At 35.6% G+C, this 17,698-nt stretch overlaps 1 protein-coding gene across 2 annotated transcripts in view; it reads right to left on the bottom strand.

Moving 5' to 3' along the window:
- Positions 1–571: 571 nt before the first annotated feature.
- The window catches only part of LOC121330988 (guanine nucleotide exchange factor VAV3-like), a 68,574-nt gene continuing 51,447 nt past the window's right edge, over positions 572–17,698 (bottom strand). Inside the window, exons 20-28 of one of the 2 annotated variants that reach the window (XM_041278049.1) lie at positions 16,574–16,704; positions 14,249–14,311; positions 13,369–13,403; positions 9,990–10,106; positions 8,592–8,679; positions 8,344–8,473; positions 6,001–6,081; positions 4,363–4,514; positions 572–3,072 (exon numbers count right to left, since the gene is read on the bottom strand). In XM_041278049.1, coding sequence (XP_041133983.1) covers positions 3,028–3,072; positions 4,363–4,514; positions 6,001–6,081; positions 8,344–8,473; positions 8,592–8,679; positions 9,990–10,106; positions 13,369–13,403; positions 14,249–14,311; positions 16,574–16,704 — 842 coding nt within the window. In that variant the 3' untranslated portion in view covers positions 572–3,027. The remainder of the gene's footprint in view (positions 3,073–4,362; positions 4,515–6,000; positions 6,082–8,343; positions 8,474–8,591; positions 8,680–9,989; positions 10,107–13,368; positions 13,404–14,248; positions 14,312–16,573; positions 16,705–17,698) is intronic. The other variant, XM_041278050.1, reaches the window with a different exon arrangement.

Consider the following 17,698-nt stretch of genomic DNA (forward strand, 5'->3'; position numbering starts at 1 on the left):
TAACACTCCGTTTGGTTTGAGTTTCAATAAGGCTGTTTTGAATTTTATTTCCTGCAGCTAAATTCAATGATTTTTTAAAAGAGGATGATTTGAGCAAGTTGATTATCGGGGCAATAAAAACTGACAGGAGCACATTTATGCCTGAATGCCTTGAAGGTTTGTGGAAAACACAGTTCTGCAGCTGGCTGACTACACTTTGTTAAAGTACTGTTCAAATCAAAACTGCACTCACAATTGAGTGAGAGCGCTAACAAGGCAAGATTGAACAATCAGTACTTTCTATAACCGCTGCATGTGTCTTATCATGTTCAAGTGTGCAGACAGAAAGAAGTCTATTATTCAGTTACTGCAACAGGAAGACAGTTTGTGTTTTCATGCTGGATCATTTTTCATAAATCCATATACCCCTGAACATCTTTTTCCCACATGCACTGATTATATAAAATAAAATAAATACACTATGCATTATTTTGAAAAAAAAAGACCTTTTGATCATTTTAAAAGTTGTTAACAAACAAAGAACAAACCACCACTGACAAGCCTGTAATAAGAAGTAAGCAATATACAGTTTATTATGCAATATATACATTTGTACACTATGGTACATCAGTACACAATAAAACAATCTCAGATTGCAGTACAACATTGCAGGTTTCCAGGGTCATCAATTTAAGTAAATATACACATGTCTTTGGCATCAGAGTGAAACAGTCATAGGAATTATTCTAGTTTATGAAGCATATTTTTGTTTCTCATGGCATACTTCAGGATTTACTCAGAAGTCCTACAATAATAATTTGCACATTTTATGAACTTCATTTTCTGCAGGGAACAATCTATTGGCTTACAGGTAAATAAGCAATATCTGGGCTAGATTCACTTGGATTTTGCTCCTGTGCAATATATGCACCATGATATAATGTATTACAGCAGTTTTGAAGTCAAAGCATACCACTTATACTGCATACTTTTTAAATGATTAAATGACACTGAGTGGTGTCTAGTTATTTAGGTTTATTTTTGTTTTGTGGGGCAAACATTGCATTGGAACAAGTTATGAAAAGGGATGACGGTGTTATACACTACACAAAGTACAATGCTAGCACAGTTATGTCTAACACCACTAGCACTGGGAACAGCTCAAAATAAGCCCATGAAAATTACATTGAAGTTAATAACATAAAATCCTTTAATGCTGACATCTACTGGTCAGTAAGGTATAACGCCACCTGAAGTTTTAGAAAACAGTGAACTTCTCAAATACAACCTGAAACTTGGACATTTCCAATATAGTTAATCTAATGTAACAAAAATATCTCCCAAAATTAAGAAATAAAAAACTATTTTATATACAAATCCATACATACAGTAATATGGCTGATAATACTTAGTGCAAGAAGAATATTTGGACCAGCTTTTGGAGAACCAGTCCTGCATACTTGAACACTGTACACAAAAAATGGCATTGCAAATGTACACATCTACATCGTTGAAGATTTCTTAACTCCAGTATGTGACTTCCTTATAATAATGTTTTTTGACAATGCAATGAAGGAAGTTCCCTGAGTGCATACTGTTAAAAAAAATACAGAGATTGTTTGGATCCTTTCCCTTGTAAATAACAAGTGGGATATTTTTACTTTTGGATAAGCAGACAGTATTACTGCTGTGCTTTAGTAAATATACAATATGCAATACCAGTACAACACAGTGCAAGACACAACTCTTGCATCACCTAGCATATTTTTTGTTTAAAAAAAAAAAAAGAAAAAACAAATATAAGACCATGCATTTGACATATATGTAAACCACTGTGCATTTTTTTTGTTTTCAAAAACAAAATGTGTGTTTTTTATTGTATAACAGAATTGTTTTACAAATACCACTGACTGCTTTTGTACTTTCAGTGTTAGTATTGTGCAGGTTCTTTAAGTCCAGTTAAGGTTGAGTCTCACCAAGCTGTATCTTTGAGATAAAACTAGAATAAACAGAAGACACATGTTTCAACCAATGCTTCATCAGTGTTATCACTGAAATTAGCGTCTATCTTAATCAGTAACAGTTTACCATGTTTAGATGAACAAGCTTGCAAATATTCTGCTGGAACAAACATGTATTAGGAGTAAAAGGGTAAGTGGTTTACTTGAATATATCATTTTTGCTGCAGCCAGCACAGGCCATGAAAGGAGCATAGCCATCACATACATGTGAGCTGCTGCCAAACTATAATTAATCTATAATTAATATTTCAGTTAAAACTACAGGCATACAGGCATAACGCATTTACTGGTACTGTCCGTAGCTCAAAGAAACAAAGAGTGACAACTAAAAAAATGTCTGTTGAGATAAGCCAACTGCAAAAAAATTGCATTTTGTTTGAACAGGAAAGACGCATCAATTATTCTTGTGTAGCGCTGATTTTTTTCTGTTCCTTTATGCTTTACACTGTAACCGTATCGTGATTGTTATTTGCAAAGTAGTGATTGTAATCTGTGCGGAAAGGGGTGATGTGATGCAATGCCTATATTCTTACAGCCTTCACTTTGAGAAGGACAGCCACTGATAAAGACATCAATAATAATGCAGGTAAGTTCCTGTAGGACACCAGGAAGGTCAGAATGGGAAACGATACGCAAGGCAAAACTAAACAGCTCCGGACTTCCGCGACTCATCAAGGAGAACCTCAGCTGGGGATGGAGATGTATTTAAATATTTACCAGCAGCCGAGCTCACAATGTGTACTGGCAAGAAGAGTGACAAGAAGACGAAAGCTGTCTGTACTTTGAAGTTCTTTTGGGAGGGAGAGGTTCTCCCTCTGAACTGGTCCTTACTGACAGTAGACTGGCAGGCTCTTGCTTGTAAAGCTGCAGGCAAGCCATTAATCTGTCAACACAAGCTTGTGTGGAGAATTCCCAACATTCTATTAGCAAGGTTTTGGACAGACAGGAGTCCACAATTCACGGTGGCCCATGCTGATATTTTGATACAGTGGCACCCGGCTGGTTCCTTATTTATTCACTTATTGATTTATTCTTCCTCCTCTTCGACATACGTAGATGGAAACCACCCCACCTGAAATTCACAGGGGAAAGAAATCACATCACTTTAGACAGAGGACAAGTACTGCTTCAAGACCTGTCAAAACCAAGCAATAACTTAGTGACAAAAGCAAACTAGTTGGCTCTTCAGAGAGTAGAAGGTCAGACGAGGTATACTTCACAGTACATTAGGCAGAGTGGTTATCGTGTTGGGTTACCAAATCTGATTGCTGCAGCTATGCTGGGGTAATGACATCTAGCAGCAGTCCATCACAACCCTACTTTGACTGCACCCTCTATTATCTGATTCACTGACAGCTCATATCCGTGGGCTGACAATAAGGGTACAATGTCATTTACCACTGAAATAAAAAGATGTGTTCCCTCCACCTTTCTTTTTATTTATCAGTGCACTTGTGGCTAAGTATAGTAGTAGGAGCTCTGCCACTGACCTCTCACTAATGCTGAGGTCACTTACTCTGTGGTGGCTCAATTTTGCTGCAAAGCACTCAACCTACAACTGCTCACTTAGAAATAAAGCTGTTGCTGCCCACTCATCCAAAAAAAATAAAACAAAAAAGGAGCCCTCAAGACTATATCTAAAACTATAGCTCAAGTTGCTTATCCAACTCAATCCCACCCAAAAAATAAAATACTAAATTATAAAATTATAAAATGTTCTGTGATAAGGGGTAATGCTGTTGAGGACTGTAAGACAATGCAATGCACTTTTTTTCATATTGGTTGTTCAGTTTGTTAGAGAAGCCACGCAACACTGGTTCATATGAGTTATTATAGCGTATAATTCTGTACCAATTCTGCATAAATTATATCTATTATATTTTAGAATTGCATTATTTACATTATATTAAACCATCAAGTCTAGTATTATAAATTTGACCTGTGAAACAACAGAAAAGTTGAAATAAAACTGGTTCATGTTTTGAACATATTGAAAACAACATCCTGCTTGTAGAACATACATTATTTAATAAATTACATCAGTATGTTATCTTGTATTAACAGTAGATCCATTGTTGGAACATGTTTACACATTGTCAGCTGGTCAACTGTAAGCTGTTGTAAACTCTTTTTTTTTTCCTAAAATGAGCTGTATGGTTTTTCTTATTCCTTTTGATGTCTTTATTATTTTTATTACTATTATCTATAATAGTTCTGGTGATCTGGGGTTGCAATCATCAAGTGTATTGTATATTGCTCCACTTGGCTTGCCAACCCCTTTAGCCCACAAACATTGCACTGGTTACAGAATGACTAAAAGGCTCTTATGAAACATTTTCCCAGAGGTGAAGTGAAGCCTTGCCTTGCCATTAGCCTCCCCTCTCCACCAGCCATTCGCTCCCGTTTTGGTGTAGATCTTTACCATGTCTCCTTCCAGTAACGAAAGCTCTCTCATGTCTCTGGGGCTGAAGTCATACCGGGCTATTGCAATACCAATTACTTTGGGAGTAAACACTGAAAAATACAAGAGTATAAAACTCATTACTTCAGAGAATACAAGATGACTTAAACAGACATGTAACACAGTGAAGGGATCTTTTCAGCACTGCAACTACTGTACCTAGTGTATTAAATCAAACCAGAGTTACAATCTAAGTTGTACTAGTTGGGTCCTTTTAAAACATGCTATCAAACGTTTACAAAAATAGCAGATATTTCATTGATATCCAATACAACGTATTGGCTAAGGAGATGTTATTCCATTACATTTCATGCCCATTCTAAATTGGTACCAAGTACAAAAGCATACTATTTTAGATTCTGTACTATATTGTTTGAGTGAAAAGGATATTGACCTCCTGGTTCTTGTTACAACATACATTATGTTTTTGTAAGACACAACGTAAAAAAACAGTTTTAAGACGTGTGTTAACTTCCTATGCTCTTTGCTGGTAATCAAAAACATTAGGTAGCTCACACTCAACCACCTGCAGCACACATTTTGTAAAACCACAGGATATAGCCAAGGCCCTTTTATGACAAGCTTAAAGACAAAGTTAAAGGACACACCTAATGATGGAAGCCCACTGAGTATGCACATAATCTTAACAACCTGAAATCATGCTCATATTGGATGTTCCCATGTAGATAGACTGATTGTTCCAATAGTGAACAGTGGTTAGGGAAATTGTTTTATATGTACCTAGTTTCATACTGAGAAACACTGAATATTGTAGCTTACAGAAACCTCTACCTGTTTTAATCTAATTTATGTTAAAACGTAAAAGAAAATAAGTAAAGCAGACAGATTTGTCCTCTAAGTCACTGCTCGAAAAGCGGTTTAAAAAAAAAACATAACAAGTGCTCTGGCTTTTCTGTTCCATAACACATCCTCGTTATTGCTGTGTTACCTGTTTGACAATGTGGGCAATAATCCTTACATTATCAGTGCACTAGAGCGGCCATTTTGAAAAGAGCTTTTAAACAGACTTTAAAGTTCTAAGTATAAGAAGTTGTCAGGATGTTAACAATAAAAAGAACAATTAGAGGTACGTTATTTAAACAGTTGTAGCAACACGTGGTGATGTGTAACACTATCATTTGGAAACCCATCTTATTCTACATGCCAGTTGTCACTGGAGTTTCTGATTTATGTTCATTAATCTCTCTTTTAAGCTCATGTTATCAAATCCACTTTACTTTTATCCTGTAACATACTGTAGTAATTATTTAACAAAAAAAAAAGCTTTAATTTACGAAATATGAATAAAAACTGTACAATAAAGAGCTTAATTTAATTTTTTTTTCTACTTTTTTTTTCATTTAAATCTAATTGAGGAATTTACACTTTAAAATACATTTTATATGAAGGTCACAAAATGCAATATTTGCCAAACAGAGTGGCGGAAAGCAGTAACTAGTTTAAGCTGTGCTCAACCACAACCTGTCAAGTATACTCAGTTTGCAAAGAAATGCGACTGAAGGAAGTATAAATCAGTACCTGACCAGAAAGGAGCAGAGGAAGGGGGGACAAAGCTGTAACCTGGAGGAGTGGCGATAGAAAACCCACAGAGCAATGGGGCTTAAGAGTGAAAGAGAACAAAGATAAGCAAAGAAAAGTTTAAATATTAACTGAAGGGCTAATAAAATACAGTTGACACAGAAAGCTTTCCTATCAGATACAATGATAAACGCCTAATTATAGTGTTTGAAAATACACTTGCTAAGGTATTACAAAATAACTCATAATCTACTGTAAAGAACACACTTTGTGCACAAACAGTAAGTAGGTACATAACCAACATTTTAGCTTGTTGACACTCACATCCACTTACAAACGCTGCACATACCTCTAAGCTGTAACAAACCTAATACATGCCTTTGCAGGTTAACATTTAGTCTGTCTTACGTGAAGATAATTCATTGCATTCAGTAAGAATATTAAGCATGTCACAAGTTTAAATGCCCATGACGTATGACATTTTTGATATTATACAGTGCATCTAAAATAGATCTAGCTACTGCATGCACTTATTCAGGACCACACAGTGCTACTGAGAAAGTCTTGCCGTGGTATACCATCCATCAAAGAACACCTTTTCTGCTGAAATGTGCTGTGTGATATTTATGAAGTACATTTTCCCATTTAGTTATATTAATTATGGGGCCACTTCAGTTTACCAGGGAAGTTAAATGTTATAATTAGACGAACGCTTTCTCCAGAAGTGTCTTTCTCAAAGTTACGGTCTGACAAAGACGGTACTTGAGGAATTGTTATAACTATGAGAATTATAACACAAAGACACTAACAGAAGCTTCTTGTCTAAATTTGTTACCAAGTTTGCTGGTTATTTATAAATACAAAATGTGAATTTTAAATCTATTTTAAATATCATAGAATTATCATACCAATTACCATCCCAGCAGTACTGCAAACTGATAAAAATGTTTAAAAATGTTTTTATATATATATATATATATATATATATATATATATATATATATATATATATATATATAAAACAAATTTATTTAGTAGTGCTAGCACTTCAAAAATTTGACAAAGGTAACTTGCAGCTTTTGGCCCTATGTGGTCTGATTTGCCTATGGCAGATTCATTCATTCTGGGACAGAAGTCCACAATCAAGTTCTTATAAATAATCTCTCCACCAGATATACATTGTAAGTGGAAATGATAACAAAAAGGGATGATGGGTGTGGAATATAAAAAACTGAATATGTTGCATCCCATTTAACAAGCAAAACTGAGCAGATTGTTGTAACCTCCACTTTTACTTCATGCAACAAAGCCTGTGACACAGTTATGATTAGAAATAAAGCCTTTTGACATTTGTATATGCCATGCCATGGCTCAAGTGCTAAACAGCTTAACTAGCTTTGCTTTGATTAGGAATCTAAAAAGAAATCCACTTGCCTTTCATTTCCCTTTTTAAAGCAGCACATACTATATCAAATCTGCATGGCATACATCTACACTGAGACACAGGCTGCTTTGTAATTTATACAAACTGTGTATTTGGCATATGACCTTCAGCAAACCTAAAAATATTCTGCTCAGTGAAATGTGTAGAGACAGAGAATAAAATCATGGCTTAGTGCTTATTACAATGCGTCATAAATTCTGTGTGAGACTAAAAATTTCTACCTGTACTGCTCTTAGAATCCTCATTCCTCCTCCAACAGTTTAAACGCTAAAAAACATTTTATATATATATATATATATATATATATATATATATATATATATATATATATATTATATATATATATATATATATATATATATTAAGCAACCTTCAAATAAATACTGTATATTACTCCTCAATTGAGAGTAATTGGTCAATTTAATTATACCAGATGTTACTTTTGCACCAATTAATTAAGTGCATTAATTACTAAATAATGAGTTTCTGAATATTTTTGGGATGCCAGAAATAGTCCCTCAATTACATTGTTGGTGTTAGAATAAGTACATTCTCAATTATATGCTGTAAATTAACACTGTAGAAGGATTTGTCAAAAGCTGTTACGGTTCATTGATTACAGCCCAGGGACTCTTTTGCCCCTAGGGTCAAATATGAAAAATAGGCAATAGAAAGAAGTGTTATCAGTGTAAAAATAAAATAATTTGTGTTATAATCAAATAAGCTCAAAGCCACTAACAGCAAAGAAACAGGAGAAAACTCAACGGGTCAGTGGAAATGTGATTCAAAGGGAAATACAGGAAAAGAGAGACATGTGACTTTCACGGGAAGCGAAGTGTGTGTCTAATGGAAACACGGCACTTACAGTACAGTCTAGAAGTACATGCTACCATACTCACAGTTGCTGCCCGTTCTGTTTCCCCTGTGCATGAGTGCGTTCTCTGATTCTTTATATGGAAACTGCAGAGTTGTGTCTAGACTCCGAAACCCTTCCTTTAAGGAGTGGTGCTTGTAGTACTCTATTAGCTCCTGTTGATCAAACAATACGTAAAGTTAAGCACCACTGATCAAGACAAAAAATAAAAAAACAGTTCTCAAAGAAACAATGACACAACATAACAGCTAGTGCAAGCATATTTATACTTACTAACAGACTTTTGAACTTCTTGTTCTCTGCAATGTAGAAAAGCACATCCTTTGTTAAAATCTTGATGTGCTTCACATCGTTGTTATACCTGTGGGCAATGAATAAGTTAAGAACGTAATTTGCTGGTGACAGCTTTAAAATCAGAACTGACCTTCGGGCAAACCAGGGCAATAAGGCATAGGTAATTTTTTTGACACAAAATGTACGGCAACGTCAATAGCAGTCGAGGATCTCATTAAGAAACTGTACAGACAGAGCTGAAGATGTAAATCTGACGCCCTGCAATGGATCGTTCCCTGAATGGCTAATTGGAAAGCCATACGCTCTGGTCATATAGTCGCTCCTATCAAATTACTCTTCGTTTCATTCTTTGCCAGTTCTCTGATGTTCATTTCTTTATAGATCTTCAGAGAAAATGATGTTCTTATCAGATGTCTGATGAGTAAGCTCCCTAATAATACCTCTAATCCATGCTGTCTATACAAATCCATTGACGTGCCTCTTATAAACTGAAATGTCAAAGCTTAATTTAGCAATGTGTGCACCTCATTTTAATCACTGAACTTTGACTATGAAATGACATGCACAAATAACATCTAAGTCTATTCTGAAAATGTAAAGCTAGATTTAAATTCAAATGTTAAACCCAGATACTATTTGGTAGCAATGCTGAATCTAATAGCCCGCTTTCATTAAAACCGTAACTGCTAAGATTGCATGATGAGCTAATGAATCTGTATTAAAGGTAACAGGTAAAACTGTTTGCTGCAATAAGGCCAACCTGACAACAGATATAAGACAAATAACCCCTGCTTTTTTACATGTATGAACACATGTATGATGTATATGAAATGTGTTGTTCAATATAGTTGGTAATCTACAATAAATTGCATATACAATATGAATCCACATTTTCCTGCAATATATACAGTACAGTATTTATTTCATAAGGGCCAGCACATAGTAAAATAAATAAACAATTAAATAAATATTTTAAAAAACAGACACGTTTGGAAACATCCTACTCTTTGAACATTGCAAAATTATGCATTTAACTCATACACAGTGCTAATCACTTACACATGCATTATATTTTAAGAATAAAACAGCGACGAGACAATCAAGGAAGAATCTAGTGAAAAAAAGAGGTCGCCAACCTTATATGTAATTAGGAAACTAAAACTACTAATTAAAAAGAACACCTGTTTCCAGTATACATGATTATCATAATATTAATTTTCAACACAAACATTTTAAACAAACAGGCTAGACCACACCATCTTGAATTCGCAACCTGTTCTGGGTTGTCTATATTTAAATTCAGAAGCTGTACGCAACTTCTTCATTTAATAATGCGCTAGAAGCACAATTAATTATCTGCATGACAAACACACTTACTTAATACTAACAGCATATTCAGTGCATTCTTTACTTCTGTGTCTCACAAGGTACGTGCTGTTGCCTCTGTTCATGAGTTCCATTTCCGCCTGTAATCTTTCCATTGGTCCAGCAAACCTGCATGAAATACATGTATACACTTTTTGGTCAAATATATAGAAGAAAGTTAGTACTATGCGCGGCAACAATATAAATAAAATGAATATGATATAAATGAAACAGCTGAATACAACTTCATATGCAGATTCATTACGTTTAGTGCAGTTTGGATGAAAGTTCTTAATACGCCTTTCCTGGACTTCCATGACTACTTCATCACTCCAACACCACCTAGTGGAGATTTTAACAAACGCAGCCCTGATTCCAAACCTGAATAGCAACACATCCTTACAGCTATCACTGTATTCTGTATTCAGGTGGTAAACCACAGTTTACAGAACATTGCCACCAGGAGGCACTGGTGAGTTAAAACCATGTTTTCGATAAATACTTATTTATGTATTTTTTTAATTGCATTTATGTAGCGCTTTTGATACAAAAGCATCACAAAGCCCTCTTTAGTACATAGCAGAAAAAAAGAACAAACCACAATACATTTGTATAGCATGTCACACATACAACTGCAATTTTTAAGTTACATTAAACCCCAAGATAAGAAAGCCATTTTAGTGTGTTTTTAGCCTTAGCTTCCCTGACAAACAAAGGCAGAGCATTCCATAATGTAGGAGCTCTACAAAAAAAAAAAAAGCTCTTCCACCCATGTTGCTTTTGTTGACCGTAGGAATAACCAGCCGCCCAGCATCCTGTGATCTCAGAGTGCACTTTGGAAGATACAGGGTCAGTAACACCTGCAAATAACTAGGTGCTAATCCATTCAGGGCCTTGTAAGTTAACAGCAAAATCTTAAAATCAATTATATACTGCACAGGGAGCCAAAATAGGGGTAATATGTTCACTTTTACTAGTTTTAGTCAAAATTCTAGAAGCAGTATTCTGAACAAGCTGCAAGCCGGATACCATATGTTTTGGGACATCAGAAGAATGTGTATCACAATAATCAATTCCAGATGAAATTAAGGCATGCATTAGCCTCTTGGCATCAGATACAGAAATAGCTGGTCTAAGTTTGGCTTTATTTCACAAATGGTAAAAATATACTTTAGTAACATTCCTAATATGAGTCTCAATGATAGATCAGGATCAAAGACGACCCCCAAACTCTTAATTTCTAGTTTAGGTTTTGTTGAGACACTGCAAGGGTCGAGCTCATGTAATCCCACATTTCTTTTTAGTTGGTTCTGTGAGTCCACTAGCATAACCTCTGTTTTATCTGAATTCTGAAGAAAATTCTGTGACATCCAATGCTTGATGTCTGTAAGGCAAGTAGCTAATAACACTTCGGCAGAAGAATTTCCTGGCTTTAGGTACAAATATAGCTGGGAATCATCAGCATAGCAATGGAAGTTCACTCCGTGTCTGTGGATAATGTCACCTGATAGTAGCACATATAATGAAAACAGCAAGGGACCTAGAATTGAGCCCTGTGGAACATCACAGACAACTTCTGATAATGCCAATTTTACCTCCCCAAGAGACGAACTGAAACCATCAAAAAAATCAGAAAAGATAAGATTTGAACCAGGATAGGACAAAGCCTCAGCGATTCAGTAGGATGGAATGGTCTACAGTATCAAAGGCAGCACTTAGATCTGGAAGAATTAAAACTGATGGAAAGCCCAGTCAGAGCTTATCAGCAGATCATTCACAACTCTGACAAGAGCTGTCTCAGTGTTATGTGCAACACGAAAACCGGGCAGAAACATCTCGAATATACGAACATGCATTAAGAGTTAGACGTTTTTGTAATTGAACTGCAACAGCTCTCTCTATAACTTTATCTAATTTGGACTTTAGGGTCCAAATTGTGTTTCTTCTTAAGCATAGGCTTTACCACAGCTACCTTAAGAGCTGAGGGAACTATAACGGAGGAAAGTGAAACACTTATAATTTTTTTAATGTGGGTATTAATAACACCAAGAATATATTTTAATAGTTTTGTAGAAATAGGATCAAGAGAGCATGTAGTAACTCTCATATGTTGAACTAGCTCTGTCAGTTTCTGTAAGGTAATCAAATAAAAAGCTCCCATAGCAGCTCTAATAGGTGTAGTTGGTAAGATTGTGCTGGAGTCCTCCTTAATAGAATGTGTCTGTGGAATCTCATTTCTGATGTCTAGTATTTTATTTTTAAGGAAATGTAAGAAGTCATTGCAGCTGTGAGAGGAGACAATGTCAACGGTAGGACTATTAGCGGAAGGATTAATTAATTTATCTAGGGTAGCAAAAATAAATGTAGGATTATTGTTATTTGTTTCAATTAAATTAGAATATGATGATCTAGTCAACGCCTGAGCCTTTCTATATTTAACCAGGTGGTCCTTCCATGTGATGTAATGAATGTGTAGTTTAGATTCCCGCCATCTCCGTCCTAGTTTATGACCCTCATGTTTCATCTTATGAGTTGTATCATTGAACCACGGTGAGCTTTTTTTAAAAGACACTCTCCGAGTTTTTATTGCCTCTACAATATCTAAGATACCAGTCAAGGTAGTGTTGTAGGTATTAACCATCTACTGATGACGACTCAAATAGTCAATATTTATTCTATGAATATCCATCAAAACAACTCTGCAAGGTACTGCATATTGCAATTGTTAACAAGTGAACAGTGTCACTTCAGAAACCACAATTTCAGATTTTGACACCCCTACAAATGCTATGCATACAGTATATAATAACATCAAGAACAAACTGTACAAACTCTACAGGCATGGTTTATAAGCACCATTTAAGCCACTGTTTCTGAAGATCTCTAGTTTTGAAGAGAATTAATGTGACTTATCTGCTACCTTTCAAGTTATGCCCTAAGGAAAGTCTTTAAAAACATGCATGCCTAAACCAGTGATATAGCATAGTTAGTGCCTATGAAAAGAACATCATGTGTTGTGCTAGAGTGCTAGAGTACGGCTCACAAACACAACCACATCACAAGTCTCCATAAACCTTCAATCAGCTACATTATTTCAAGTGGAACTGCAAGGTTTTGCCATTACGCTAAAACAATTAAGCATACATCATTCTCTATGGATTAATTTGCCACTGAAGTGGTTCTGTTTCTTTAAAAAACTAAACACTTTCCATTGACTGATCGAGGCAAATCGTTTATTTCTTAATAATTTCAGGAAATTACTAGAATGGACAGACATTAATTCATTTGACTTGTAGGAAAAAAAAATAGCGCAATGCCTGTATCTACTGTATATGATTTGGTCCAGCTGAGATAAAATAACATTTCATTCAAAATACGAACCTGTACCTACCATGGCTGTGCAGAATAGTCCACTGGCTTTGGAACCTGCATTTAAAAAAATAAAACAATTAATTATTTTAGCTCTAGTTTGGTTACAAACAACAGGAAAACACTGGCACTGTCTTCAGGGAAAAAAGTAGAGAAAAGGGTTTTCATACCTGATTGTATTATATTCTGTGTTATTGTATTGGCTAGCCTTATTTAGTTGAATGCAGAATATTACAAATTGAACAGGGGTATGCACGGTGTACCTGTATATACAGTACATGGTCAGTATTATGTTAATTGTAGGGTATCTCTTATTGTATATGAAGTCATCCTGTGCACTTCGAGCGAGAGGTCCGTGGAGCAAAACTGAGCAAAATGATGAGAGACGCCCTACAATCTAAACATTCACTTTTTTATAAATCCCAGGAACTAACATAAAACTGAATCCTTAATGCTGAATGCTTGATTCCTCATATGTGATTTATATTTAGACTAAGTATGGTTGTATATACACAATAGATGCTTTCTTAATTGTATTGTATATTATCTCCCATCATTATGCTTTTTACTCAAATTGCTGAAAGATACACTGATAGTTGGCCTAAATCCCCTCAATAAACAACCTCAACCAATATCAATATAATGATTGCCTTCTTATTATTAATGTTTCCACGAACCCCATTAACATGCAGAATTACACAATATACTATAACTAAAAAATCAAATTTAACAGAGCATTTAAATACAAAAGCAGCGCAAATATTATTCATAGCAGCCGGAAGATTACTGAGAGTCTCTCATGCAAAAAGGGTGTCAACACAAAACACATTGTGGATCCCTGGAAATCTTTTCCTTTGTTAAAAAAGCTGTTATGTTAACTAAAACAAAGAAGTAGTACTTACACAGTAAGGTTTTACTACCTCACTTGGGAAGAAGCCAACTTCTTTAGTTGTCAGAATTCTACCCTGAAACAATGACAAGAAATTGTATTACAAATGGTTATGACAACAAAACCCTCCACAGCAAATCTCCTTAACAATTAGTTTACTGTGAGTGCTTGAATTCAGAATACCCTGAGGTTTGCACGATTAACGAACAAATGCAGACCCTGTTTTAAAGTATTATTGTATATTAACGTATTTATTTAAATCAACAACAAATAGATAGTATAATTTCAATATAAGATACATCATCAGTATAAAAAGACTTATCTACAGGCATGTTTTATATACATATGTAGAATATGAAAAATAAATTGATTTAAACCATAAAGAAATAAACAATACATAAATACTGTAAATAAGTGAGGTAGGTGCCAGTTGCTTTTGAAATATTCTAATATATAATGCATATATATATATATATACACATTTAAAATGTTAACACTTAGAAACACTGCACATGCAAGAAACTATGTATAAAGCTGACACATGCTGATGTATTTAATTTGAAACAATGTCACAAGATGGGTTTATGTGTAATAATTGTTATTGCTTATATCACAGTATATGATGCAACAAAACTATACACAGAAATTGAAGTCACATTTGTGGTCTACAGGATGTGAGTAGGTACTTAATGCTACCTTAATAATGTACATATAGAAGAATATAATGTATATCTGAAAATATTTTCTTTGTATAGGCCAGAAAAAATAATGTGTGCTCCCTCCCATTGCACCAATGAAACGTGAAAATATATCCCAAAACTTCAATGGTATATTTAACATAATAACATTTTATCAGTGATCTCAAAAACCACTTCTGGTTGTTATTCCACAGATCAGCACATGATACAGATTAAACTTATAAATCTGTTAAGAGTAAACAGATGGTCGCCAAGGGGTAAAATAAAATTACAGTGATTGATTTTTATTTTTCTGGCACCAGTACAGAAATAATTGTCTCCAGGTTACACTGGAGATTAATGCTCAGTGTTCTGTAATTCTGTCCTTTGGCGCCACAGGTCTATAAAGATTAAGCATGCTAATAGCAGTGGGAAGTGTAATTTTGCATTTAAAAAAATAAATAAATAAATAAATAAATAGAACCCTTGAAATTTTCCATTAACAGCTGCCATTGTTGTGGCTTTACAAATCCATTTATTTCCCAAATCACAGCAGACAGTCTCTGCAATGAACAGTGGCAACCCTCTCAAAGTGCCTGAGTTCTTAAGTCAACCTCTGAAGCTCTGCAGACTCACAGATCTACTGGTGGTGTGTTTCTTCTTTGGAATTAGAACACATGGGACTCTTTCATGGCCAGTCTGTTCTTATTCTGAAGTCATATAGAGGACCAGCTGGATTTAAAATGTAATTTAATAAATCCCTTTGATTAATCAATCCAATTGTAATCTTTGTGTTATTAGTTGAAGTAACGTACAGCTATGGCCAAAAGTTTTGAGTCACCCTATAAAATGAATGAATTTTTCCTTCATTAAGTCAAATAATGTTATGCTAACATATTGAATTACACACCGCTTTGTAGTTTTTCATATACTTACTGTGACATTTCGAAATCTAACTGTACTACTAGCATGGCGTCCGGTAGACTTTTGCAGTTTCTTTGATTACAAAGTGTTAAATAAAAATGTAAATTCTGTTCTTTTTTAAAATTATCGCTCAATCATAAAACTGTTGGTGATGCAAAAGTTTTGGCCATAGCTGTACACTACTAAAAACATGAAGTGCTCTGGCAGCCCCCGAGTGGCACATCCGGTAAAGGCACTCCACGTGGAGTGAAGGATGCGCCTTACAGCGCAGAGTCCATGCTATTCCACTGCCGACTGTGTACGGGAGTTCCCAGGGGGCAGCGCACAATCGGGCAAGTGCCGCCCGAGGGGGGGCTTAGTTCGGCCAGGGTGTCCTCGGCTCACCACGCACCAGCGACCCCTATAGGCTGGCTGGGCGCCTGTGGGCCTGCCTGTAAGTTGTCCAGAGCTGTGTGGTTCTCCGACGCTGCAGCTCTGAGGTGACTGCATGGCGGGCCTGGAGAGTGAAAAGAAGCGGACTGCTGATGGCACACATTTCGGAGTACTCATGTGTCCGTCTTTGTCCCTCCCAAGTCAACGCAGGGGTGGCAGTGGTGAGCCGGGTTGAAAATAAACAATAATTGGGCTTACCAAATTGGGATATTCCAAATAAAAAAATAAAAAAAACATGAAGTACTGCCTTAAAAATCTCACAAAAATTTCAGGATTGCTGTCTATTTTGCAATTAATTTAGATACCTGCCACCATGAGCTGTGGACATCAGCCCTGATCACCTCGATGATTTCCCCAACCTGGATGTTCAGAGGGGGGCCTTCAAGGGGAGGGGGTACCCCAAGGTAGTTTCGAATAACCTGCATCTTTGGTAACCCTGGGACACACACAAAGAAAAGAGTAAATGCAAAACAGTCAATCCACTGAAAGAAAAAGAAAAAAAGAGAACCAGTGAAATACAATGTCAATGCGTCACTTTCAACTGCTTCTGTAGAACAACATTCCTAATCAACTTGAAGGATACCAGCGAGTCCATGTGATAAAGCTGTGTTTAAATGCAAACTTTGATGATGGGACATTTTCCTGTGACAAATGGTGCTCACCAGCTAAAGTGAATGAGAACATAAACTAACTGGATGGTAAACAAAGAAATTAAATAATATAATGTGCTTGAGGTTAAAACTAAAGATGGGATAATTGATTAACTACCAAATGATAATGGTGTGATAAATAAATGAGAGTTAAAATAATTAAATCTGGTTTAAAAGTAAATAGATCTTATTTAGCAGAGACCATACTTGGGAGGCACTAGGACCCAGTAGAGGTTACTGGAGTCAGGACCAACTCCAGGTTTAGTCGATACAGTGGACCAATTAATTATGTTTAAAAGGGTGTGAGTGTGTGTGTTTGGTGTGGGTGATGGTAGGAGTTTGTTGGAAGAGTTGGAAGAGTTGGAAGAGTTGGAGAAACTGGGCATTGAACTATTGGAAAGGTATTTGGGTTATGATTTGGATTACGATTTGGTTTTGGTGACAAGGTAACAGGCTTAGCCTGCCTTGTTATTAGTTAGGGAAACATTTATTTAGCCAGGGCCCGACATCATGTTAAGTTTTGTTTTGTTTATTTTGTTTTTGTTTTTAAGTACTAAACACACACTATGGCATTTCCTGGCATCCTGTGTCTAAAGTGTTTATTTGAAGCAGGAGAATGTGTGACCAGAGGGCAATCCGTCACTATATACAGTATATATCTATCTCTCTCGCTCTCTCTCTATATATATATATATATATACATACAAGCACAAAAAAGGTATATGCCATTATGGTATATATTAGTCATATAATACTTCATAAGGAATTTGCTGGAATCTG

The sequence above is a fragment of the Polyodon spathula genome, chromosome 18 (assembly GCF_017654505.1).
Source record: "Polyodon spathula isolate WHYD16114869_AA chromosome 18, ASM1765450v1, whole genome shotgun sequence".
NCBI classification, from domain to species: Eukaryota; Metazoa; Chordata; class Actinopteri; order Acipenseriformes; family Polyodontidae; genus Polyodon; species Polyodon spathula.